General features: G+C 42.1%; 2 protein-coding genes across 2 annotated transcripts in view; one reads left to right on the top strand and one right to left on the bottom strand.

The window, feature by feature from the left end:
- Positions 1 to 736: 736 nt before the first annotated feature.
- On the top strand, positions 737 to 11,259 carry manba (mannosidase, beta A, lysosomal). Its single transcript, XM_005477398.4, has 17 exons — positions 737 to 1,071; positions 2,095 to 2,189; positions 2,265 to 2,370; positions 2,459 to 2,632; positions 2,839 to 2,962; positions 3,516 to 3,685; positions 3,770 to 3,880; positions 5,385 to 5,536; positions 5,691 to 5,808; positions 7,079 to 7,165; positions 7,340 to 7,507; positions 7,796 to 8,014; positions 8,095 to 8,259; positions 8,715 to 8,859; positions 8,996 to 9,138; positions 9,442 to 9,699; positions 10,861 to 11,259. The coding sequence occupies exons 1-17, from the start codon at positions 871 to 873 to the stop codon at positions 11,083 to 11,085; spliced, it is 2,661 nt and encodes an 886-aa protein (XP_005477455.1). The 5' UTR covers positions 737 to 870; the 3' UTR covers positions 11,086 to 11,259.
- Positions 11,260 to 12,249: 990 nt separating this feature from the next.
- The window catches only part of sos2 (son of sevenless homolog 2 (Drosophila)), a 40,160-nt gene continuing 27,413 nt past the window's right edge, over positions 12,250 to 24,996 (bottom strand). The window contains exons 9-23 of the mRNA XM_005477397.4: positions 23,145 to 23,272; positions 22,361 to 23,016; positions 22,197 to 22,278; positions 21,973 to 22,095; positions 20,470 to 20,582; positions 19,572 to 19,794; positions 19,354 to 19,473; positions 19,099 to 19,261; positions 18,132 to 18,249; positions 17,707 to 17,879; positions 17,503 to 17,619; positions 17,076 to 17,337; positions 16,888 to 16,932; positions 16,665 to 16,765; positions 12,250 to 15,342 (exon numbers count right to left, since the gene is read on the bottom strand). Of these exons, the coding sequence (XP_005477454.1) occupies positions 14,836 to 15,342; positions 16,665 to 16,765; positions 16,888 to 16,932; positions 17,076 to 17,337; positions 17,503 to 17,619; positions 17,707 to 17,879; positions 18,132 to 18,249; positions 19,099 to 19,261; positions 19,354 to 19,473; positions 19,572 to 19,794; positions 20,470 to 20,582; positions 21,973 to 22,095; positions 22,197 to 22,278; positions 22,361 to 23,016; positions 23,145 to 23,272 (2,931 nt within the window). The 3' untranslated portion in view covers positions 12,250 to 14,835. The remainder of the gene's footprint in view (positions 15,343 to 16,664; positions 16,766 to 16,887; positions 16,933 to 17,075; positions 17,338 to 17,502; positions 17,620 to 17,706; positions 17,880 to 18,131; positions 18,250 to 19,098; positions 19,262 to 19,353; positions 19,474 to 19,571; positions 19,795 to 20,469; positions 20,583 to 21,972; positions 22,096 to 22,196; positions 22,279 to 22,360; positions 23,017 to 23,144; positions 23,273 to 24,996) is intronic.

Here is a 24,996-nt window from a genome sequence, read left to right as displayed (position 1 = left end):
CTGGTTTTTGTTCCTTCTCTCAGGATAATCCCACATAGCTTCAATAATGAGGTCTGCGTTCTGGGAGGGCAATCCATTACTGATGGTGTTATAATGGCTTGTTGACTACTGTTCCAGTGAGACCATTTCTGATGACCCATTAATGAACAATAGATCAACTGAAGGGTCAGAATTTAAAAGATCCCTGAGTTAGGTGCCTTTTTTTAAAAATACTTGATTCGTATGTCAGTGGTAAGTGATTTAACAAAAAATATAGCTTTACAATGACTAAGCTTTATAATAAGCTAAGAATGAGTGAAAAGGCAGCAAATGTCCAAAGAAGAACTTCAAAGGACCTTCAGAAAGTCTGGCTCTCTAGAAATGATGTAAAGAAACGAAGAGTGACTAAATTTTTTCACAATACTGTATATTGTTAGGCTTAGAAATATAAGAGATCTGCTAAATAGAAAGGTTTTCTCTGACTTCCATTTTGCTTGAGTTGTTTTCCATAGTTTTCCATAATTGCTCACCATGTCGGTAAATGTTGTATACACACCCGTGTTTAAAAATGCAAAACACTCCCTTATTTGGTCCCTCTAAGATAAGTAAATCTGTTTATGTTGATTAGGAAATTATGCTTTAAAAAAAAAATCAAATTCATGTTTAAATTATATTTTTATATTAAAGCTGTAGCAGGATTTTGTTGAAAGGTGAGTTAACAAAGCTTCTCTTTTTCGCGCCTTAACTTCCTGCCTGCGAACAGCTGACTACCACGAGCGTCTCACGTGACAAACACGGAAGCCCAGTATCGGTAAACGAAGCTAGAACGAAAAGAGTACACAATTATGAAAGATTGAGTGAACTCTCCGTGCCTACAACGAGCTCTAAACTATGCTGCTGCATGTGCGCCTCTGTGGCTGGGCCTGCTGGTGTTTGTTTTCCGGTGTTTTCTCGGTGTTTTCTCTGCAGCAGCGTCTCACTGTGAGCCTGAACGGCAAATGGAGGCTGTCAAACTCCAACGGTTCATTGTTACTGCCTGCACAGGTCCCAGGCTGTGTCCACTCAGCTCTGCAGCAGCAGGGATACATCACGGTAAGACGATCCACTTCATGGTGTTAATTTGTAGTCTCTAATCTTTGATTTATGTGCATTTAAGTAATGCATTTTTAACTGATCCCTATAAATCTTATTCTATGTAGGCATTTATCAAATGTTTAGATTGTGTGTAAAATATATTAGATCAGACAGCCTGCATGAGTGAAAGACATTTACAAGTGAGACTAAAGGTTAATCCCAGTTCCAAGAAGGAAACAAATGTCAAAACTCTGAGTATATGTCTGCTGTTCGAAGTATTTACTGCAAGGAGCAGCAGGTTTGTGATAGGTGACAAATGGTCTTGAGCAATAGTTATCCAGGCTTTCTGAAGGTCTTTTTCACTCATTTTCTGGTGAGTCCTTGAACCCGACCATTTTAAGAACAATGCTTTTGTTCGTTTGTTCATTTATTAAAGCTCTTAACACTGATCTATGCATAAAACAATTCAAGTATAAAACAGGGACCTAACTGCAGTGAAAAACCAATGTTCTCTTTACACATAAAAACCTAGCATATAACCCATTATATCAAGAAGGTGATTCCCAAAGAGCTAATAGCTGAAAAAATGGCATATCAGCATGATGTGCAATGTGTCTTTAAAAAAAATTGAGGAAAGTGGAAAAGTGAAGGACAAATAAAGAAGTGACAGACCCACCAAACTACCTACAGTGAGTGAACAGTATCTGAAAGGTCTGATTCAGCTGATCCAGCTTCTGTTCATTGAAGCCTGATCAGAAGGTCTCTGTGGATAGGTTGCTGTCAAGAACCCATTCATAAGGAAGGGAAGCCAAGAGAAAAGGTTGGAGTATGCCAAGTTACACAAGAGCTGGACTGGAAAAACATACAGTGGAACATTGTCAGTCATTGATTGGCCTCCCCAGAGCCGCACCCTTTAAACACGTTATGCACTGACATAAAATGTACTGCATGTGCTGGTAAAACATTTGACAGCCAAAAACTAAGAGAGGACTAGCATTTGTCATTCCTGGTAGATAAACCCTGTCCTTTTTTGTCTTTCAGGACCCGTATTTCAGGTTCAACGATGTCTCTTATCGATGGATTGCACTCAACAACTGGACATACACAACCACATTTACATTGTCTGCTGAGCTGAGGTCACTATACCAGTATAGGTCATAATTTAGAGACTTGTGCTCTCTCTCTAACTAATCTGTGGAATCTCTTGATAGTGTCAAGCAGAAGGTGCTTCTTGTGTTTGATGGCGTGGACACCGTTGGGTCGATTTCACTCAATGGGATTGCTCTTGGAAAGACCTACAACATGTTTTGTCGATATGTATGTTTAAGTTGAAACAAGCACAAAGCGCCCCCCCACATGTTCTTGCACATGTATCACCTGTGTGCTGTGCTTCTTTGGTGTGTAGGACTTTTCTGTGAAAGACCTGCTGAAAGACGGCGAAAATGTTCTGCAAGTTGGTTTGCTGTCACCGATTCTTTACGCATCTGAGCAGAGGAAAGCTCATACGTCTTACGTAGTTCCTCCTGAATGTCCTCCAGGTGTCCAAAAAGGGGAATGCCATGTCAATTTTATCAGAAAAGTAAGTCCCTCCCTTCTAGAAAATAAACTGATAAAAACAGAGAATGAATACCTTCAAACATAACAGCAAACCCTTTATAAATAAAGCTTAAAGCCTGCCCTTCCGTGGTATTGTGAAAGCTTGACTTTAAAATCCACTGCGGTGGATGACATGAACCTGTAACTGTGCCTGAACTAAAATAAACCTCAGTGTCTGTGTTGGTCCAGGAGCAGAGCTCTTTCAGTTGGGACTGGGGACCTTCGTTCCCCACGATGGGACTGTGGAAAGGCGTTCGACTCGAGGCTTTTGATATTCTGCAGCTCGTCCAGGTTTCCTCTGTCCCTCTCTACAGTACGTCCCATCTAATCTTGATCACCAACCTTTTCTTGGGGAAAAATGGATAGTCAAACAGGGGCACTTTCAGATATAAGGAGAATTTTATAAAGCCTTAGTGTCTTTCCTCTGATAGAGAGTGGTGCATTATTTATCAGTTGCATAAGAGCAGTTGTGTAAGACGCAGGCACTCAACACATAAAGGAATTTTATTTATTTATTTTTTGCAAGCTGCACTGCATTTAGATTTTTGGAGTTCAGTGTTCTGTTGTGACTTCCTCAGGAAGGATCTTGGGCTATTAGGGCTATTTTCCAGAAAGTTCTGAGAATCTTCCCGATAGTTTTAAGAATTAACTCACCAGATATTGCTGAACCTTTTAACTGCTTCCTGCACGCAGATGGGGAAAAAAACACAAGGCATTCTTAAAATGCTTTTCATGACTGCGTCGTCCACGCTGTCCATTCAGGATTTGATTTCCTTTCTTATAGCGTGAAAGCATATCACAAAAGCTTTCTCTCTTACTTATTCCAGTATTCCCTGTGTCTTTTTTTGAATAATCAATCTGTCCAGATGATGCCTTCTCCCAGTGGAGGGTGCAGGTTGAGCTTCTTATAGATGCAGTTCAGACAGCACGTGGCCAGCTCACACTCTCCATACCTGAACTGGATTCAGAACAAACCTTCCAGACACACTTTAACCCTGGAAAGACCAAGAGCAACTTCACCATACTCATCAACACGGTACTTGAAATGACTCAGTCCCATTGTTGTGTGTAATATCAATTACCTGTCCACGCTCATGCTTTGTTTTTTTTCTTCATTCAGGCCAATCAAGTGAAGCTATGGTGGCCAAACGGACATGGAGAACAACCGTTTTACCGTCTCACTATCAGAGGATTTCAGGATGAGTTTTTAATTTTCAGCACAGAGTCTAAGGTGAGAGTGTGCTGCCTGTCAGCACTTGCAGTCTCCTCATTTTTTATTTATGGATTTTAATCACAGTGGAATTTATCGCAGCCTCCAAGTCTGAAAACTGAAGACAATGCGGATAACTTAAACCTGTAATGTTTAAAAAAGGCCGGCATCGAGTGGGGTCTTACGGTTACAAGACAAAGTTTGGTTCTGTAGAAATGACCCTACTTCTCACATGATTTATGACTTTATTGAAGAATAAAATCATAAATATTTATGGGTTTTAATCACCGTGCAATTAATTGGGTCAACAGTTTTATCTATCTCTTCTCTATCTCTATTGTTCTGTGTCTACTGAGTAAACAATGTCCCTGAGTTTCACAGTAACTCACGTGTGATGTCCAGTTTAACAACAAAAGTGCAAGTTAGTTTTTATTGGATTTTCTGTAAACCACACAGAATCAAAAGTATACAGCATCAGATACACACGTACACTCTCAATAACATTTGGTTAAATGTCCCTTAGCAAGTTGTGCCTTGACTAGAAGCTTTTGATTTACATAAACAAGCTTCTGCCATAATTCTGGCTGGTTGTTTGACCATTCTTTTTGGTAGAATTGGTAGAGTTAGTTTAAAATGATTGGTTTCCTGGCACAGACCCGGCTTTTAAGCATAGTCCTCAAATTTTAATAGAGTTGAGGTTGTGGTTGCCGCTTTTTAGACTGCTTTATCCATTTGAAAAACAGTTTTGATACGTGTTTGAGATCATTGTCCTGTTGAAAGACCCCAACCGTGTCTAAATTTTAACGTTCTAACTTATGAAGTTGAAGATTTTGGAGGTAATCCTCAGTTATTCCATCCACTTTGTGGAATGTACCAGTATCACTGGCAGCACGACGGCCCCAGAGCATGATGCTACCACCACCATGCCTAACAGCTGGTGCACTGGTCTTAGGTTTTAAAGCCTCACCTGTAGACCTCCAAACACATCTCTTCTCATTGTCGCCAAACGGCTCAATCTATGTCTACAAATGAATAGTTTGAAAAGGAGACTGTGTCTTATTGACGAAATAAAAAGCTACTACGACAATACAGCTTCCCTAAAATCTCTAAAGTACTCTATATTGAATTGAAAATTAAGCAGTAAGCGCTTTTTCATGTTTTTTATAACAATAATACTTTATTAATGTAAGTTTTCACTTGTGCAAACACACCTGTTTCCTTCTTATCTCATTCTTTCCGTCTCCCTGATGATCTCTTCCTTTTCCTCCGTTGCACCACAGTCTCACTCACAAATGAGTGTTGAAATAATAATGAAGTAGAGTTCAGAGTGTTTTTCTCAGGAAAAACACTTTTTGGATGTGTCCACTTAGAAAAGGAATTCTTTGTTGAAAAATAAAATACTTTTCACCCTTTTTCATTTTCATGCCACTTGCCCCACATTGAATGGGACAGTTGAAGTTTTTCACTGATTTTTAAAGTAGCTGTTGTAGTAAATTGAAAGTGCTCATGGGAGTATCTCCCGCAGGTGTATTTTCGTACCGTGGAGCTCATCCAGGAGCCAGTTGTTGGATCCCCGGGCTTGAGCTTTTATTTCCGTATCAACGGGAAACCAATTTTCCTCAAAGGCTCCAACTGGATCCCAGTCCACTCCTTCCAGGACCAGGTCACCCCTGATGTGTGAGTGGAGGTTGATTCTTTTGAGTTCAGTCAAATGGTCACTGCTTAGTTTAACCTATATTCCTCTTTTGCCTCATGTGTGTAGGTACGTGTCGGGTCTTTTTAGTATTTTACTTTCATTAATGCCGGATCTTTCTGTCTGTCTGTCTTGCAGCTTAAAGAACTTGTTGCAATCAGCTGTAGATGCTAACATGAATGCCCTCAGGGTCTGGGGAGGAGGAGTGTATGAACAGGATCTCTTTTATGAAATTTGTGATGAGTTGGGGATCATGGTAAGTGACGCTGCCCTCTAGTGTTTAAAAACAAAACTTTAAATATCTTGATGCATTCTCAATCATCCAGGAAAGTAGATCTCCAAAAGTTGAATCTGTTCATCTGGACGTAGCTTTTGATGGGAGAAACGTTTCGTCACTTGGATGAGTGACGAAACGTTTCTCCCATCAAACGCTACGTCCAGATGAACAGATTCAACTTTTGGAGAAAACTTTAAATACTTGTTTCATTGTGTCCTTTGAGACATTTGTAGCGATAACCACAGGTGCAAGAGACCAACATAAACCAAGTGATATTTACTGCCGTGGTCTATTAACTGAAGATGATACAGTTCTTTGGATAGAAAGTTTATTGTAGTCTTGATATATAATAGAGTATCCTTTATGGGTCTTTGAAATACTGATGTGGTACGTGACTTTTCTGCAGGGTTTTTTGTATGTAATTGTCTTTATAAGGTTTTGCAGATCAGGACATAATAAAAATAATCTGGTCCTTAGCAGGTTTTAAAATCGGTAAATACAACCTCAAATAAACAACTCGTGGCATATTAGACAAAGTCATCATTCAACAAAAATAAGCCAAATTGCAGAAACTGTGAACAACTGTTTAAAACCTCACTGCTTCCATAGGATTCAACAGGATAAGTACGGCAGTCCAAGAGCTGAGACGTAGCTCTTTCTCTGACTGCACAGTGGGGGAGCGGTGATGAATTGGGTTTGTTTGGCAGCCACAGGACCTGGACACCCTGAGCTTCTCTGTATACCAATTTATCCTTTGTTTGATGTGAAGTCATCTGTCTGACACCTAACGTTTGGGGCAATGGGAGCATGATCAGAATGGCTGAAAAAGAAAAGTATGCAGACGTTGTGATGACCCAGTCAAAGTCCAGACCTCAGGCTGATTGAAATGCTGTGGCGGGATGTTAAGAGCTGTGCAAACAAATGCCCCCAAAAGCTCAATGAACTGAACCAATGAGAGACCGATAAAGTCAGTTAAAGGTGGTTCTATAGACTACTGATTGAGTAGTTGTAGTAGTCATTTTAAGACCTGATAAGGACTAAAACATTTTTTTGTTTACCCGAAATGTAAACCTTTATTGACAGACTGTACACTGCTTTGTGTAATATGACATCCAGCTTTATGCCAGTTGTTGTGCTCTTGCACATGTATGTAACAGTCTGTGGTATTTTTACATGACTTTGGTTGTGTAACACCACTGAACATATTGTAAACAGATGGTTTGCTCACTGTGTTTAAACACGTCTTTAGGTTTGGCAGGACTTCATGTTCGCTTGTGCAATGTATCCCACTGAGACCGACTTTATACAGACAGTAAGAGAAGAGGTCGTCCAGCAGGTCAGTTGATATACGGATGTGATTGTTTTATTTCTTGAAGGTGTAAAATACTGGATAAACAAACCAAACACACAGTTTCTCTCGAAAGGCTTCGAGAGGAGATTTAAAATTCTAAAGAAGCTTGAAGTGATTTTTCTCTTTATTTCTTTCTCTTATTTTATTTTTACTGCTCAGGTTCAGCGCCTGAAGTCCCACCCCTCTATAATAATTTGGAGCGGTAACAATGAAAACGAAGCTGCTCTGGCAACAGATTGGTTCGACATCCCAGCTTCTCAAAGGCCAAAATACATCAGAGACTATGTGATGCTTTATGTAGATAACATAAAGAAGGTTGTGCAAGAGGTGAGAGTCTGGTTATGTCACACTTAATGTAAGGATCTGTGTTTTAAATGACTGATTTATCTGTATTGTAGTTTACGGTACTGCCAAAGTGTTTTTCCCTCCCAGATTTATTAGTTTTTTACATATTTGCCACACTTGCATGTTTCAACAAAGATAATCGAGTAAATACAAAACGTTTTTTAAAAAAATGTTTTAATTATCAGGAGCTGGAGCAATAGTCTTTCCCAGCACTGTATTTTCAGTATTACTCCTGCAAATCGGTAGAAACAAATGTCCCGTCTCCTTCAGGAGGACCAGAGTCGCCCGTTTCTCGTCTCCAGTCCAACAAACGGGGCTGAATCGGAGCAGGAGGGATGGGTGGCGGAGAATCCCTACGATCCTCACTACGGAGACGTTCACTTCTACAGCTACATCCTCGACTGCTGGGACTGGAGGACCTTCCCTCGTACGCGTTTTGCCTCTGAATATGGTTTCCAGTCCTGGCCGTCCTTTTCCACTTTGCAGCCGGTAACTAAATATTATAAAGAAAGAAGCAAACATGGATTAAAGTTGCTGACTGTTTGTGTTTTCCTTTTATGATGCTGCAGGTTTCCATTAAAGAAGACTGGAGCTACGGCAGTAATTTCACTTCCCATCGTCAACACCATGAAGACGGAAACCAGCAGATGATCCTGCAGGCTGCTCTACACTTCCACCTGCCAAACGCCACCGATCCCCTGAAAAGATTTACAGATACTCTCTACATCACTCAGGTGAGGTGCAAACCGTCCATGTGTGTGATACTTTTAAGGTGGTATTCAGACTGTCAGTGAAAGAAAACCAACCTGAGGGGAGCAGAAGCTGTCGTGGAGATTTGCTTGAGTGACCTCTTGAACCTCAATGTTCCAATTGGGTGGTGCAGGCGGATGTGACTGAATGCAGAACTGATTTTCAGCAGCATCTTCCAAGATCTGGTACAAAAACTGGCGGTCATCTAGGCACCTCAGGCTGGGGGCGTCTTGTTGTGTGCACAAGAACATATGTTGCTTATTTAATGATCTCCTCCAAAACGAGCAGTTCAACAAAACAGCCAAAGCTAATTTGTCTATATCCCAAGTTACAAATGCAAGAGTCGCTGGCAAAAAAAAGCATAAAATAATGTTATTTTTTAAGCCGCTCAGCTCTGTTAATGTTGTCACACATTTTGCTGACTGTACTGTATGTCCAGGTCATGCAGGCCCAGTGTGTGAAGACTCAGACGGAGTTTTATCGGAGGAGTCGGAGTGAAATTATAGAGGGCAAAGGTCACACCATGGGTGCGCTGTACTGGCAGCTCAATGATATTTGGCAGGCGCCTTCCTGGTCATCGATTGGTGAGTGGCAAGACAAGTTGTTTGTGTAGACTGCTTCAGAACTTTGTGTTCTTAGCTTTGGTAGTTTGATCATTTTAACGTGGAGGTTGTTTTCTAAAATGCTTACATAGTCATCTTTGTGTATCTGCTTGTACAGAGTTTGGTGGAAAGTGGAAAATGCTGCATTATTTTGCACAGAGCTTCTTTGCAGCCGTCCTTCCTGTTGCTTTTGAGGAAGACGACACACTGTTCATCTACGCCATTTCAGACCTGAGCCGTGACCTGAAGCTGAGGGCTGTGGTAGGCTTTAGGAGCCAGAATAATTTATTATTTATTAGTCCCATGTTTGTCTGTTTTCAGTGATGAACATCTTTAAAAATCAAAGTTTTAGCAGCTGTTATGTGATGCTTCATGGTAAAATGAGGGTGGTAATATGTTTATGTAAAATATGACAGAATATATATAAATAAATTACATTCCTCAGTTTCTGTTGATAAAAACAGGAATATTTTCTCAAGTCTAAATGCTTGTAGGGGTGTGCAGATCAGTTGAACTGTAAATTTAAACCGGCGCTGTTAATGTTGTCGTACTTTTGTGCATCAGGTGAATGTGTTCTCCTGGACTGAGCTGGATCCAGTTTGCACGCTAAACTCAAGCATGCTGCTTGTGCCCGGAGGTAGCGCTGTGGCTGTCTTCAAACAGCCCGTCGCCACCCTGCTGGCAGGATGCGGAAACTGTACCCGTCTTACCTGCCTGCTCACCTTCCAGCTGGAGGACGACAGCAGCCAGCAGGGTCCCACTGACCACCACTTCCTCTGCTCGCCCAAAGATGCTCAAGGACTCCGCAGACCCAACATTACAGTAAGCATTGATTTTTACTCAGAAAGCGCAGCTTCTACAGGCACAACAGCACTTGGAAGCCATTTTTTTTAAACAATCTGGGCCTTGTATTTCTCTACCTTCTTCGTGAAAATTGTCCGTCCCACAGGATCTTAGCTCGGTCCTTCTACCACCCTTGTGGGCGTCTCCCATTTTGACCTAGGGACTTCCAGGTTATACACTACGCAGGCCACTTGGTTATGGCTTCCACCCTGCTGTTATGTGCTGGATATGTCAGGGGCAGCCTGGTAATGGAGCTTGTTCCTGTGCTGTCTTTCAGTCCAGCTACCTCCGCTATCTGCTACATACCATGCAGGGGCCTGTCCTTCCATGATGGTTCCTCCGGTATTCACTGAGCAGCTGGACTGTGGTGCTGACACTCACGAGTCCTTCTGCTTAGCGTACAGCCTCAGGGTGAAGCCCTCCCATGCAAGAGCTTTCTTGTCTTGATGTCAAGACAAGGCCAGCTTACTATCCAAGCCAGGTACCTGATCACGGGTAGGGCATAGGTCTGGATTCATTCACTCTCACATTCACATACTGGTCGAGGCAAGCTACAGTTGTAGCCAACTACTATGCCGTATATCCTGGCATACTTGATGTCATCCATGTGGCTGTTCCGTATCCAGTCTTGCCAATCCCTCTCACTGAGGGGGTTCGAGGCCATCTCCTTGGTAGAGCACTTGTAGTTGGTTATGCCTGATTATCTTATCATCTAGTTCTAGGAGTATAGGCACTCACCAAAGCCAAGATATGATGCCTAGACATTCTGGTACTTGGCCGTGATCCTATCTTTCTCACGATCCTTCGTGAAATCATACTTGGTACCTAATCTCGGGTGGGGGTAATGATATCTCCCCCTGACCTGGCGTCCTGGCTCCCCCTTGCCGTAGCATTTAGGTTGTACCTCATCAATCTCTAGCTGTAAGGACCATTACTGGATACAGACACCCCAGGTGGGAATCGAACATGCGATCCTCTGCGCCGAAGGTGTGTAGTCTAACCACTACGCTATCCAGCTATATACATATGTATATACATATAGATATATATAGATATACACACACACACGGTTTTTTCATTTTATTATTTCAGTTAAGTTATTCCATAAGTCACTAAAGACTGATGCGTCCTTCCACACAGGCGAAGGTGGAAGAAAAAAAGACATGCTTCTCAGTGACCCTCCACTCTGACTCCGTGGCTCCTTTTGTCTGGCTCGACGTGGGAAACATTCCTGGACGTTTCAGCTCCAACGGCTTCCTGATGGTTTCCAGAAACAGGACAGTTGACTTTACCGCGTGGCGTCCTACCAGCGTCGCAGAACTTACTGCGTCCCTTACAATCACATCTTTAAGAGACATTTACTGACCGCAGACCAGCCACCTTTCCTGTTGAACTTTAGAAAACGGGAACGGTAAAACAAAAATCGAGTGAACAGATGCAGGCACTGCTCACAGGACATTCAATTCAACACAGAAGAGTATATATATATTTTCTTGCTTTTAATATTGTAAAAACAATAAAGGTTATAAACTCATAAAATATGAAAGCCATTTATTTTTGTCCACAGTACATACAGTTGTAAGTTCTATTAAAAGATAAACTTTTAACGGTCTCATACCATCCATCCTCTTCAGGGGGGCTGGAGCCCATCCCAGCTGTCTTAGGGTAAAAGGCAAAAACCCTGGACAGGCCGCCAGTCTGTCACAGGGTGTAACATATAGACACAAACAACCATTTGCACTCACATTCACACCTATGAATTTCCAATTTAGCGTTTCCAGCTAACTTATCCCCACTAACTGCATGTCTTTGGGAGAGAACCCACGCAAACACGGGGATACATGCAAACTCCACACCTGATGGTGGAATTGAACTCAGGACCTTCTTGCTGTGAGGCAACAGTACTAACCACTGTGCCACCCATGATTCTGTCTTGTGTCACACTGGTTAAATCACAGGTGTCGAACTCCTCAAGGGCCGGTGAGATGATCCATTTTTTCATTTAAGATGTTTTATTTTTAAACATGTAACTACAATATGGCATATACACGATGTACACAAAGGAAGCAGTTAGGGTTTTTCCCAGACAGATGTTGTATGGAGTTAAAAATGGAAAGCGATGTTTTACTGGTTTTTCCCTCTTCAATATTTATCATTGCTCACAAATAAGACCAAAGTATTTCTTATCCAGTTACTTTATTACTGAAATAGTCGATAGCGCCCCTACAAGGTGTAACTAATAAACTGGCCAGTGAGTGTATCCTCTTAACTTGACCTGCATGTGATGTGAATTCTAACTACAGAAAAATCATGAGTTACACTCTCTGAATGGGCACTGCACTAGTTGGGCAACTCAGTGATGAAGCAGCTTCTCTATCGCTGATGCGACAGTGACTTATTGATCTTTTGATGGGGTCTCTGCTGCCGGTCTGCTCACAGATGCAGTTTCAGAGTGCCCTGCTCAGAATAACAATTGGCCTCATTTCCACTGTCTACATATAAGGGAACAAAATGAAGAGAAAGGAGTAGTTCAGTACAAAATAAGACTGGGTGATTTATTAATCTCATCAAGACCATTAATACAAAGCAGTTAAAAGGCCACATACCATCAAATAAACCAAATGCTGGATCAAGCTGTTACACTGCCACCAAAAAGGTTCTGTTGAGGGTTTAAAAAGGAAAAAAAAAAAATCTCCTGAAATGAACCCCAACAATCCTGATATGAGAAACTTGGGACAAAAACATGGGCAAAAACAGTCAAGTGCAGTCACTTCTACTCTTTATAGAAATCCTCCTATGCACGCCTCATCCCTAGTTGGATCAAAAACTGAATTATCCACCGTCGTCGAGCACGAGGAATAGAGGGGCTCTGTACTTTCAGCGCAAAAGCAAAGAGATAAAAGGGCACGAGTGAGGTTTTTTTTTAAGCAATTCTGCTCACGGCGGTCGAACATGTCAGACCCAGCATGGGGGATAAAAGCGAGGCGGTAGACGTGTGTTTGTTCTGCCCTGATCCACGTAGAAAGCAGGTTTAACAGTTGCATAGGACCACTGTGTTTACAAACATGACCTATAACAACTGTGGCTCTTCAACAGTACAGCCTAAAGTGCACAAAGTGTGTTTCTCAGGAGAAAAAACTAGAAAAAAAAAGGGGAAAAAAAAATTCAAATTATTTACTATGCTCCAATACTTGCCGTTGAATTTACGTCTGCATGTATTCAACTGGAACTTTAAAACAATTCCAACCTCTGTTTAATGAGTGTAACCATTAAAAAGTCTTGGAGGAGGGGAAAGAAAAAAAAAAAAAAAAAAAAAAAAAAAAAAAAAAAGGCAATTAGTAGGATGTACAAAGTGAAGGTCGCGTTAAGTGCTTGGCATACTGAACTGTAATTTCATTGCTTTGAAACACCTAAGGGGCAGGGAAGAAATAATGGCTTTCCTTAGTTAATAAATTGGAGATTGTCTGTGAGTAAGTTAGTGACGGTGACCTGCGTCTGAGTTTTTTCTTTTTTATCCGACTGTGGCAGCAGTGGATTATTAGGCAATATTTGACTGAACAGATGTGGATGAGCGTACAATACAACAAAAAAAAACTTTGTCACTTTATACAAATTATTTAGTTAGTGTATACATGTTATATATACACACACACAGTATCCACAAACATGTACAATTTCATAGTGTATAGCTTTGTTCTAAACATTACATAGGCAACTTTATTTTTATTTATTTTTTTTTAGCATTTTAGACACCGTTTACTTATTTTCGTGAAGTAGAAAACAAAATAAAAGGCACATTTTGAGCATGATGCGAGGATTATTTCAGTCTTTCCAAAAGGAAACAAAATGTTTCAAGCAAATTAAAGAAAAAAAAAAAAAAGAGAAAGAAGAAGAAGCTGGGTTAAAAAGTTCCTTTTTCATGGATTGGTGGTTGTTTTTAGGTCTTTGGAGCAGCCACCGGCGGCTCGTGGGCAGACCCAGCTTTGGTGGGAGGATGCGTGCTTCCAGTGCTAAGTTTTAATACCAAAGAAGAAGAGTTGGCCATGAGGGTGGCTTCTGGAGAGGAGCACAGTGTCAGACAGCAGCGCACATCCTTAAGGGGTTCGGTTAAGACATCGGCTTTTGAAGAGCAGGAGGACACGTCGGAGTCCTTGTCTTCGACCTGGAGGTGCTGTTTGATATCGTGGCAGACTTCCCTCCATCGTGCAGCGCAGACGGATGTTTTATTTATTTAGTAAGTCCAATCAAAACCTGCTGACTTTGCCCAAAACTGATGTGCAAATGGAGTGTTCTCAGCTCTCGTTTTCAAGACTGCGCTGAGAGAACTGGAGCCTGGGGTCAGAGGTCAACGCTGTTGGATTTATTTTTAAAGGCAACGTTTTGTGGCTGTGGAGAGGCCCGTCTTCAAAAAGAAAAAAGAAAAAGTTTGACTCGTGTTCTTACAGTCACAGTGTTCAGCTGAGATACAAGGTGTGAGGGGGGAAGGGGATTCAGTGTCACCTCCTTGGTGTTTCTGCTAATGTCACATTTATTTAAAAAAAAAAAAAAAAAAAATATCCCTTATCCCCCTGCATAAAAATAAGACTTTGGCAACTGTTTGCTTTCAGTTAGGAAAAACAAATCAATGAAAACATCTGCTGCTTACAGCCACTGTGGGAGAGCTACATCTGTGAGCTGCAGCAGGACTCCAAATCACGTCAATGCCCAAAAGAAACAAAAGCACGACAGTTGAAGCTACAAAATCCAAGGTCCCCACATTCTCCCCTCCTCTCCGCCATCCCGACTGGTGACGGAGGTGTGGGGCTGTGGGGTAAGTGAAGTGTGTGAGACATGAGAACTTTTATCATCAGGAGCAGGAGGTAACGCTCCAAGCCGACAAACACTCCTTGGTGTTTAATAGCTGGCACACCGGTGTGGGTTTCTCATTGGCACGGCGGGTTTTAACGATGTGGAGGTGGAGCTACCGATCCCCCTGAGAGGCACAGCGGGGGTTGGTGGAGTTTGTATGTTGAGCAGTGTTTTTCTTTCAGATCAGTAGCTTTGAGTCATCTGTGTTGTAGTTTGAAGGAGCAAGTTTGAAGTTTGCCTTTCGGTGGTGGTGAAGGAAAAGTTGGCTCAGTGGCTGCTGTCGGTGTTCTCCACCAATGAGAGGCTTTGTACTGGTGCCTGTAGCGGCTCCCTTTTGTATGTCTTTGGTGGGAGTTTAGGGAGGTGTGGGCTGGAGTTGTAGCGAGGGGGGACAGGTGGAGCGGAGGTGGGAATAGAGAGAGGGCAGAGGCTATTCTGGCTGGCGCTGAGAGAGCAGCCCCGCCTGGCAATGCGAGGGGACGGTGTGCTGGGTGGCGTGTTTGGGGAACTGGGCGAGCTGCCGTAATCCCAGGTATATCGGCCCACGGGCGAAGGCTGGTTGACAGGGTAGTTGATGAAGATCTCCGGGGGTCGCTGGGGCACCGGGGGAGGCGTGTCTGGGATGGGGTCGCGGGGTGGTGGTGGAGGAGGAGGGCTGGGCAGGGGGCCATCGGTGGGAGGGCCGTTGTAGACTGGGGGTCGAGGCTGGTTCCTGTGCAGAGGAGGCGGCACCCGGGGAGGGATGGCGGGAGGGCTGTCGGACCTGGAGCTCAGCTGAGACACAAACACATAGGAGGTGTGTCAGACTTACTACACATGCTGCCCTGTTTATTGCACATCACTGATTCCTAACACAGTGCTCTACATCCCCACAAGGGGGCTTCAGAGATATCAGAAAGCATTCATGCCATGTGAAGTTATTTTCTTACAAAGTTCTGGACGTTTTCTTTGCCTAGTTTATTTAGTTACTATGTGGAAAAAGCTGGTAAAAATCTGGGTTTGTTTTTTCCAGCTCAATTTAAAATGTAAGCATTACATTCCTTTCCCTGAGGCCTCAGAGCTGGTTAGCATCCATCTGGTAACCACCAGCTGCGAGTGCTTGTGGGGTGAAGCTGATCATAGAGGCTGCCGGACCAAAAACCTTGGCATTGCCTAACGGATTGCCGTGCTTGCCCATGGTTTGTGTGGAAGATGCCAAGTTGTGCGCAAATATGCATCGTTTTACTCTCCAAACAGTCTCCTTCAAAGTAAAAGCTGTTCTGACACCAACACATTTTAAAAAGTGCAAGTTTTACTCTCTTCCCAGCATCAACCACTTGGTTGGCATTTTACTAGTGCAAACTACAGGTGACTGCAGCAGTCTGATTACAAACAAAAGCAACTGCAGTTAGGTTTTCGGTGTAGCAGCATATACTAGGCTTTAAATATGATGAGTTTGTAGCAAGGAATGAGCTCAAATTAGGAAGGAAAAGCACTCGTCTACCTTTGCATACATATGAACGAGTGACATTTTATTCTTAATCCACCCTTTCACAAATGTTTGTAGAAGCATGCCTAGGTGCTCGATTTTATACACCCGTGGCCATTAAAGTGATTGGTTCACCTGAAATCAGGGGGTGAATGAATACTTTTGAATACTGTAGCGTAGGAACAACTCATTTACCATAAAAGCTGGTAGTTGTCAGATGGGCTGTGTGACTGAGGCCTAAGAGATATTTTAACCTTTTCATCCATCCATTCTTTTCTGCTTTTCCTTATCAGGGTGCAGGGGGTGGAGCCTATCCCAGCTACAATAGAGCGAGAGGCAGGGTACACCCTGGACAGGTCGCAGGTCTGTCACAAGGCTAACATAGAGAGACAGAACCATTCACACTCGCATTTACACCTAAGGGCAATTTAGAATCTCCAATTAACCTAACCCCACTAGTCGGATTTTAACCTTTTATTTTTCATATTGTGATACGGTACATCTTAAATGCCAAAACAAACTCTTAAAATGACTTCAAGTCTTCAACTTTAAATCATCTTTACTTCAGAGAACTGAGGCAAGTCTTTGCAAAACTCATAATGATGCAGAAACAGCGCACTGCTCTTACTTTAGTGTCCGACATGGTGTCTTTCCTTCGAGGCGGCAGAGGTGGTGGCTTTAGCTCCTCTCCGAGGTGGTGGAGGCTACCACAAGACGCAGACTGTAACTCTGAGGAAAACAGAAAACATGGATTAAAACGGATGGAAAAAGTTGACATGCTCAGCTACTTTTATATTGAGAACTATGCAGAACTACAATCGGGAGCAATCAAAATAAAACTTCACACTCACTTCCAGTAAACAGGAGAACTGGAGCAAATATGGAGTTACTACTACCTGTGAAATTCAAACACAGAAGATTAAGGTCACATGTGGCAGAAGGATTTAGAAACATTTATTAACCTGAAACCTAAACTCTACTATTGGAGAATGCAGGGAGAGACATAGTATATAATGGATCAAGCATCGGCTTCACTCACCGCCGTAGGAGTTGCTGAGCTGGTCGTGCTCTGTGAAAACTGAGCTAAAGTCAGGAGTGGCCGACTGTGGGGGAGTGGGCGTGTTCGGAGAGGTGGGCACCGAAACCAGCGACTCCGAATCGTTCTCATTGATACTGCGGAAGGTGATCTTATGTGGGGGATCCCTCTCCAGGGGGACAGGGTGGCCCTTTAGGGTGCCAGAGGTAGACGTTCGCACCGGGCGGATACCCGGGGATTTCAGACTGTACACGGTCTTCCTGGGCTGCAATGAGAGAGGAGAATTCAAGAGATTGATCAATCCCATCCTGAGAAATGTATTAAACTTATTCAGTTCCAATTTAAATAATCCACCTGCCCTTTCCAATCCGCAACTGAACTGGAACTTGTACAAGAGCAGTAAAAACTTCACTAAATTATAAATACTCACAAATCGAGGAGGCTGCCTGCAATTCCGAGGCTCTATTTCCAGAGACTTTCTGAACAGGTAGTCAGTAAACTCCTTCTCGCTCATGTTACCCATCGGGTTCAGGTTCTCGAAAAATTTCTGTGCAACACAAAGAATAGTCAGAACTCGGGTACTGGGCACAGTTAAGACAAGCTCAAAGACAATTCTAGAAAGGCGAGCGCTCACCCTCATCTCGGGCTCCACTTTCAGACAGTAGGGCTGGTTCTGATACTGCTGGATCTCTCCTGTGATTTCCGCCACTTTCCTCCTCTTGCTGAAGTTGATCAGATCCTTCCCGTGGCGTTTCAGGAAGTCTGGGTTGCCTTCCTCCGTCTTCAGTATGTTGGTTAAATAGATACCTGAGGACCAAAAAAACAAAACAAAAAATGTGAGTAGAGATTGAAGTGCTTATTTGTTCAGTAGTTTCTCACTTGTTAAGTCAATTTACTATTATAAAAACAACTCCCAGGACAAATAAAAGATTGAATTGTTTTCTGATAAATAATGGTGACTCACAGCACATCCAGGATCCAGACACAACTACTTTAAATCAACATTTTTTTGTCCTGCCATCCTTCACTAGCACAGTCAGGAGACTGTAGAAGACTTACCAAAGAAAGGCACACAGGGTGGGTTTATCGACTTGAGTTTAGCCAAGTATTTCTTAAAATGGTCCTTGCTCAGTTCTGCAGCCTCTTCCAGGATTTTCCTTTTCCTCTCTGGTATTGCCTGCAGAGGTGAGGGAGAAGAACTCAGACTGTAGTCTGATCACCACTTCAGCCTTACAGCGTAAATGCCAGTTTCAAAATCAATGCCAAACATTGCATGTAGACACACAAACACAGAAATGTGCAAAGGCCTTGAGCCCTCCCTCATTTTTGTTTTTCCTACTTTGATATTAGAAAAAAAAAGGCAAAGGAATTTATTGAAACACATGCGAACACACCTGGAAAGACTGTGCATAAAGGCAAATATTGAGTTTGTACAATTTTAACGAGCTAGAACATCAATATTTCTTAGTCTAAGTGGTCTAAGTTCTCCTCCACTGTGTTTTAAAGGCTGGCTGCAAACACTGTTGTTACTTTCTTGACCTCTGATTTCAACCAAACAAGTCAAAGATGGATTCATCACTCCAACAGACCTGCTGCTACTGATTCTCAGTCCAGTTCTGGTGTAATTTAGCATACATCATCATCAGCGGATGCTTTTCTTCTCTCTTCCTCCACTTGTTCAGTAGATTGATTGATTGATTGATTGATTGTTCAGTTCCCTAGACATTTTATTTTTTTGGAAGTACACAGTACTGAGATGCCAAGATATGCCGAGTTATTGGCTAATATCTGTTTGGAAATCATTTTGTTGGTGCAAAGATACTATTTTATCCTTGTCAAACTTTGTAATCTTTAGCATTTTTATGCTAAGTTGTCCACAGTGTGTTGACACAACACTGGTTCATCCCTTGAACGATTCCCCAGGCTTTCACTCATTTTCACTTAAGACCACTAAAAAAGGGAAAAAAAATCTGGCTCCTCTGAAGCAAACGACTTCTGCTTTAATTTGTGTAGTCCTGTCACTCACCTCATAGGTGTGATCGAGTCTGTAGACTGCAACAGAGTTGATGGCACTGAGCACCTCCAGCACACCGTTGAAGTTATTGAGCTCCTGGAAAACCTGCAGAATCTCTATGACCCGTGTGAACACCGCCACCCTCTCTTCCAGGTTCATTGTCTCTACAATACACCTGAAACACGCAAACACATCCACGAAACATCGTTAGAGGAAACGGGACCTGAAAAATTAACGGTGGACTTTCTTATAAGCAAAGAGACTCACTTCTCGAACCACAGAGTAAGGTTGGTAGTGTGGCGAATCATGCGGAGCAAGTTTGGAGAGTGCTTCTCTTTGTCCTCTTTGGTCCAGACGCTGCCGACCAGCTCGGAGGGCCGAACAGCTCTGTGGAAGCAGAATTTTATTTCTTTATGTAAAGAAGCCGATTGCTACACGTATTTTCTGACTTCAACCTTCCACTTCTATGCCTATGAGTGACTGACCTGTACAGCTCAGACTCGATCAGTGTCAGCTGACGTGCAATCTCTATGGGGTGAAGGGTCATGAGGTCAAACAACTCCAGTTGGCCGCTTCTGCAGATGTGCCACTCGATGGGAGGAGGCGAGCTCTCAAATGTGATGCTGGGACTGACGCCGTTTGTCTGAGGCTGCATCTTTCTCCTGATGATCTTATTGATGGACTCCACCCATTTTCTCATGGACTTGCCTGAAAAAAATAAATAAATAAATTTTTTAAAAATCAGCAAAGGCAGCAATTTGCAGCAATGATCCAGTAGAGTCAAATTATTTATAGCTGCAATATAGTGTCTGAACCCTAGTTTCTTTTCCTGCATAGGGATATATGTTAATATTTTTATAGACACAAAAAAATAACTAAAAATGCAAGAAGTGATGAGATAATTTAACAGAGGGACGTTATTTCAGAATATCATAGTCAAAGTGAGATTTTACCAAAATATACCTCAACTTAGGATAAGAGCTTATGAACAGCAATTGGATTTTTTTTAAACATAATTTTTTGGGGCATTTTTGCCTTTATTTGATTGGACAGTGAAGATTTTTCTGACAGCAAAAAGGGTAAAGAGGGGAAGAGCCATGGGTTGCAATCGAACCGAGGACATGATATCTAACCTTGTTGTATATGGTCAGTGTAGGATTTTGATGTACAATTATATGACAAAGGACGAGGATTTAGATAAAATAACATTGCTTGCTGTTTATTTGCAATTTATGCATCAAAAGCTGCTCAATAAACACCCTTTTGTACATAGCTTTGATAGATAAACGCTTGAAATATTGCAAAGTTCAGCTGTAGGACAGCTTTTCCCATGCTGCGTCACATGTTTATTTATGGAAGCAGCCGTTTGTGTTTGTGACTGACCTCGCAGTTGAATTTTGGTGGTGAAGTATTCTTCTAATCGACTTCTAAGCTCTGCGTCGTTCTCAAAGTCGTAGAAATGATGTTCAACCCACTGACGGAAAACATTGAGAACCCTGCGAGGTGAAAAAGGTAGTAGAGTTAATTTATTATTAGAGCTTCACAGGTTTATTAGGACACTATGCATACAGTTTGCAAAGTACATCTACAAGGGAAGATATTTCTAGAGTTTGTTGACATTAACAATTATATTTGGTACGTCAAAGAAATACAGAAGATTACCAAGTAGTTTACAGAGACATGCTTTAAAAGGGAAAAGCAAATGTCGAAAGAGGGACACCTGAAGTGCCAGTGTTAAAATACACAGTCTGACCACATTTAAGTGCTTACTGAACAACAGACCACACATACTTTTGTCCTGCATGTACACTCTAAAACATCCTGAAGGCTTTGTTTAAGACAGACCCTTCAAAGATTTTAAACTCTTTCTCAGAGTGTCACGTAATAGCAGTACAGGACTTTACCTAGTTTACAAGATCCAGTCGTTTTGTCATCGTTTCTGTGACTAACATTCACAGAATTTACAGGAGCATGTCTGACACTAAGGAGCTCCCACTTTTTTTAAAAGGGGACTTACAAGATTAGATCAGACTCTGCTGCTCCTTATAAGGATACACAGTCAAATACAAAAGTAATTCTGTGACATGGTGAGAACATTTTTGCCTTAACAGGGGGACAGACAAAAGAAAGCACTTAAATAAAAAGTAGAATAAGCTTTCTACAAATTTGAGTGATGTTTATCTAAAAATGCAGGTTGTTCAGCTGTGTATTAAACTGAAAGTTGTGTTTTGGAGCTTTGTAAAACACATAGCACTTGAATTTAAAATGACCTAAACATGAAGTTCATCTTACGATGTCCCTTGCCACTGCCAAACCTTTTGCATTCACAAGATTTTCAAAAGAATTTGACTTCTGACCTTTGACCTTTAGATCGAGGCCACTGACATTAAAAACCATCTGAGATTTTTAGGAGATAGACCTCGGGTGTCAATTTGAAAGTCGTAGATGACTTCCTTCGTGTGTCATGGCATTCACAAGATTTTCAGAAAACTTGACCTTTGACCTCGTCCTTGAGGTTGAGGTCACTGAGCTTCAAACTCATCTGAGATTTTTAGTAGATACCCTTATGGGATCAATTTGAAGCTCCTATGTCGCCTTGTTCTCGAGTTATCGCATTCACAAACTTAGGCGTCCACATCGCCTGCCCTCCCATGTGCCCGGCAGGGTGACGACAATACCAGATCAGCCTTTTACGGCCGAGGGGTTAAAAATAACAACACAAACCAAAAACGCTGCTTTTTGCCTTACATACAGTATTTCAGTGTTTAAAATGAGGCTTGACTCAAGACTTTTGAACTGTTTATTATTTCTTTCACTGTTAATGTTCCTCGTCTTTCTACTTTCACTCAGATACACAATTAACTCGCACATGAGCAAATTTTTCACCTGAGTTGGACCGGCTGCACATATTCCTTTCGGAACCTTTGGAGCTGGGCTACCATCGGATGATCACTGGTCATCAGTATCTGTCTGTCTTCGTCTGTTGGTTCTGGATCAGGAATCGTAAGCCTGAGAAAAGAAATGATCAGGTGTACCCTGACGTCAGTTACAGTTGTGCAAAATCACGGATTATAGCAAAAGAATGACTGTAGTCAAGGAAAAGACTGAACCTGTCTATCAGCAGGGTGAGAAACTCGTGCGGCTTGCAGAATGATCGGTATGTGGTAAGAAATGTGCGAACAAAATTGGGATCTAGAAAAAGATCAAACAGACGATAAACATAAAGGAAATTAAAATATTCATTGCCACTAGCGAAGCTTATGCAGCAGCTTACCAGCATACATATGGTATGTGAGCCTCTCTATGAGCTTGTCCACTGTGCCGGCTTTAATGATGGGGATTCCTGTTTTGCTCTGCACTTTGTCCTCAAACACTATATTCTCCTCAGAGTCCTGCACTGCAAAACGGTACACCTCTGGAGAGGGCAGTCTTAGAGGCTGTGCCTGCTCCTCTTGCTGCAGCTCCGTGTCCAACATGCGATCTAAAGTAGACCGGTATTGCAGAGTCACCAGCGCCGCCATCCACGCTTCCTTCTCCTCTGCTGTCCGAGCACAGAAAACGGCACGGGTATCATCTTTGGCTACCAGTTCAAAGGCGTTCCGCAGCTCTGGCGAGTCCTCGCGGTCCGTAATGCTGACCTTCCTCAGAACAAACTTCTCTTTCAGACGGAACTCCGCCCCGCTACCCGCTCCCGGGAGCCGTGAACTCTGATTGGCCTTACAGCTGATCATCAGGCCATCAAAAAGGAAGTTGTGTCTCTCGTGTTTAGCACCTGCACGTATAAGCGGGCCCTCCAAGATGAACTCGCTGCAGCACTGACCGATGTCTTTCCCCTCCCAGCCGTCGATGCTTTTCTGGATCTCGTTCATGCGTTTGATGGCTAGCTGTTTGCTACGAATCTGCCTGCTATACAGACGATACATTGGCTCACTGTGAGGAAGGAATAAAGTTTGGTCAGAAAACCCCAAAGCTCAGCGCACAAGTTTTTAAATGCTGAACCACTGAAATATAAGTAGACAAACAAGTCTTTATTGCTTATTAATAGAAAGGAGACGTACCCAGGTTTACGTCGAGGCTGGTGTTTGGCATAAATTCGCTCCATGCTAGACTGCAGGTTAAGCAGAGCTGTAAGCGCCTGTTTCAGACATTCTCTGTCGTCTAGGTCTTCACTGCGCTCTTGAAGTTGCTGTAAAACGCATCAGAAATATTCACGATTACATAATATCAACGTCTTCTGTTTTAACAAGACAAAGTGCAGGCGTAGCTGATAATGGCACCAAAGGCTTGTTCATATGATGTATGAATGGCTTACTGGGACACTTAATGGAGTTGATTATGTTATTTTAAAGGCCTACAGAAAGCCTGTGTGAAATGCAATTAAAATAGTATTTGATTTGTTACATCTTATATTAATTGTTGGACAAACTCAATCTAATGGCTGTGTGTTCCTGGAGCATCAGGCTCACTTATTACATCACTCTGACATGATGATGGTGCCACAGGACAGAGAGCTTTCTCTCGTGACACCATGTGCACATTGCTCAAAAGTTATGCACCATGTTGGATGTGATAAGGGTGTCTTTTGTTGCCTTTTCCTTCCATCACGCCAACAGGTGGCGGCAAATGGCTACCCTGGTTCTACCGGAGGTTTCTTAATATGAAAAGGAAGTTTTTTCCTTCCCACTGTCGCCAAGTGTTTGATCAGAGAGTCGTTTGATGGTTGGAGTTTTCTTTGTATTATTGTATGGCCTTTAGTTTACAATAAAAGCACTGTGAGGCAGCTGTTGTTCTGATTTTGTGCTGTATAAATAAAACTGAATTGAAAAAAAAAATTCATTTAAAGGTAAAAGTTCCGAATTTGTGGTTTGTGTCACACTTATTACCATTTCGATACCACTTGAAGAGCGGCGGACGAGTGTTTGCAGGCAACTAGAGCCGATTGTGACCAAAGCAACAAGGCTTTTGCCAGCTGAATGGGGAATACTATTTTTTCCCCAAAGTGACTGGTGGTTGCCAAGGGATCAGCAGCCTCTAGGTTAATGCGACTGAGTCTTTAGCAGTCGATTTCCTAGTGACTGCCATTAACCTCCAGCAACCACTCGCCAAACTTTCAGGAAACTAATCTTTTTCCCCCATATGTCCATGACCGAGGCTTTATTCACCAAACCCTACACTGTTGTCATGGTTGTCACATGTTAAAATTGCAAACACAACACCACTTAGACACATTAAAATTACTTAATATTATGCAGTATTCTATAGTTATTAAGCTTCAGGGGCTTATTATTTCCTTGAATGCAGAGAAGGCTTTTTAGTAGAGTGGCTTTACTTATGTGAGGTCTTAGGAAAGTTTGACATAATTACAAAGTCTTCTCCAAGTCCAAACTTATCCATCTTTTACCTAGCGCCTGTGTCCTTTTTAATGGCTCTAGCTCTTCAGAATATGCACTGGAGAGATAACTGACAAGGAGACCGTATCATAGTATAAAAGGACTTTAAATAGATTCAGTGCCCTACAATAGTTTTGCAAGCCGATGATGTGCTTGTCTTCATCTCAAAATTGGAAAAAAAAAAAAAAATCTACTCCCATGTTGATGTCAGTCATTCAAAATTTGGGATCTCTCCCTGGCTATAATATTAATTTTGATAAAGCAAGAGCAATGCCAGTTGGTTTTGATAGCAAAACTTCATATCCATCCATTTCCCCTTTCTCCTGGTCTGACTTGGGATTTTTATATCTAGGGATCGATATAAAGCCTAATGTTAGGTACCTCTTGAGACACAATGTAACCACAGTACAAAAAGAAATAAATAAGGACCTCGCAAGATGGATGAATCCGCCAATTTCATGGATGGGTAGAATAAGTCTTATAAAGATGAAGTGGCTTTACTATTATCTTAAAGGTGATG

The sequence above is a fragment of the Oreochromis niloticus genome, linkage group LG19 (genome assembly GCF_001858045.2).
Source record: "Oreochromis niloticus isolate F11D_XX linkage group LG19, O_niloticus_UMD_NMBU, whole genome shotgun sequence".
NCBI classification, from domain to species: Eukaryota; Metazoa; Chordata; class Actinopteri; order Cichliformes; family Cichlidae; genus Oreochromis; species Oreochromis niloticus.
Note: the sequence above shows the minus strand (reverse complement) of the source record. Positions and strands in the feature narration are given on the sequence as shown.

What these genes read in the sequence shown, in the direction of transcription:
- manba (XM_005477398.4), top strand. Translation starts at nt 871, where the DNA reads ATGCTGCTGCATGTGCGCCTCTGTGGCTGGGCCTGCTGGTGTTTGTTT. An exon ending in ACAACATGTTTTGTCGATAT is followed by an intron (nt 2,371 to 2,458) that starts GTATGTTTAAGT and finishes TTTGGTGTGTAG; the next exon opens with GACTTTTCTGTGAAAGACCT. An exon ending in ATACTCTCTACATCACTCAG is followed by an intron (nt 8,260 to 8,714) that starts GTGAGGTGCAAA and finishes CTGTATGTCCAG; the next exon opens with GTCATGCAGGCCCAGTGTGT.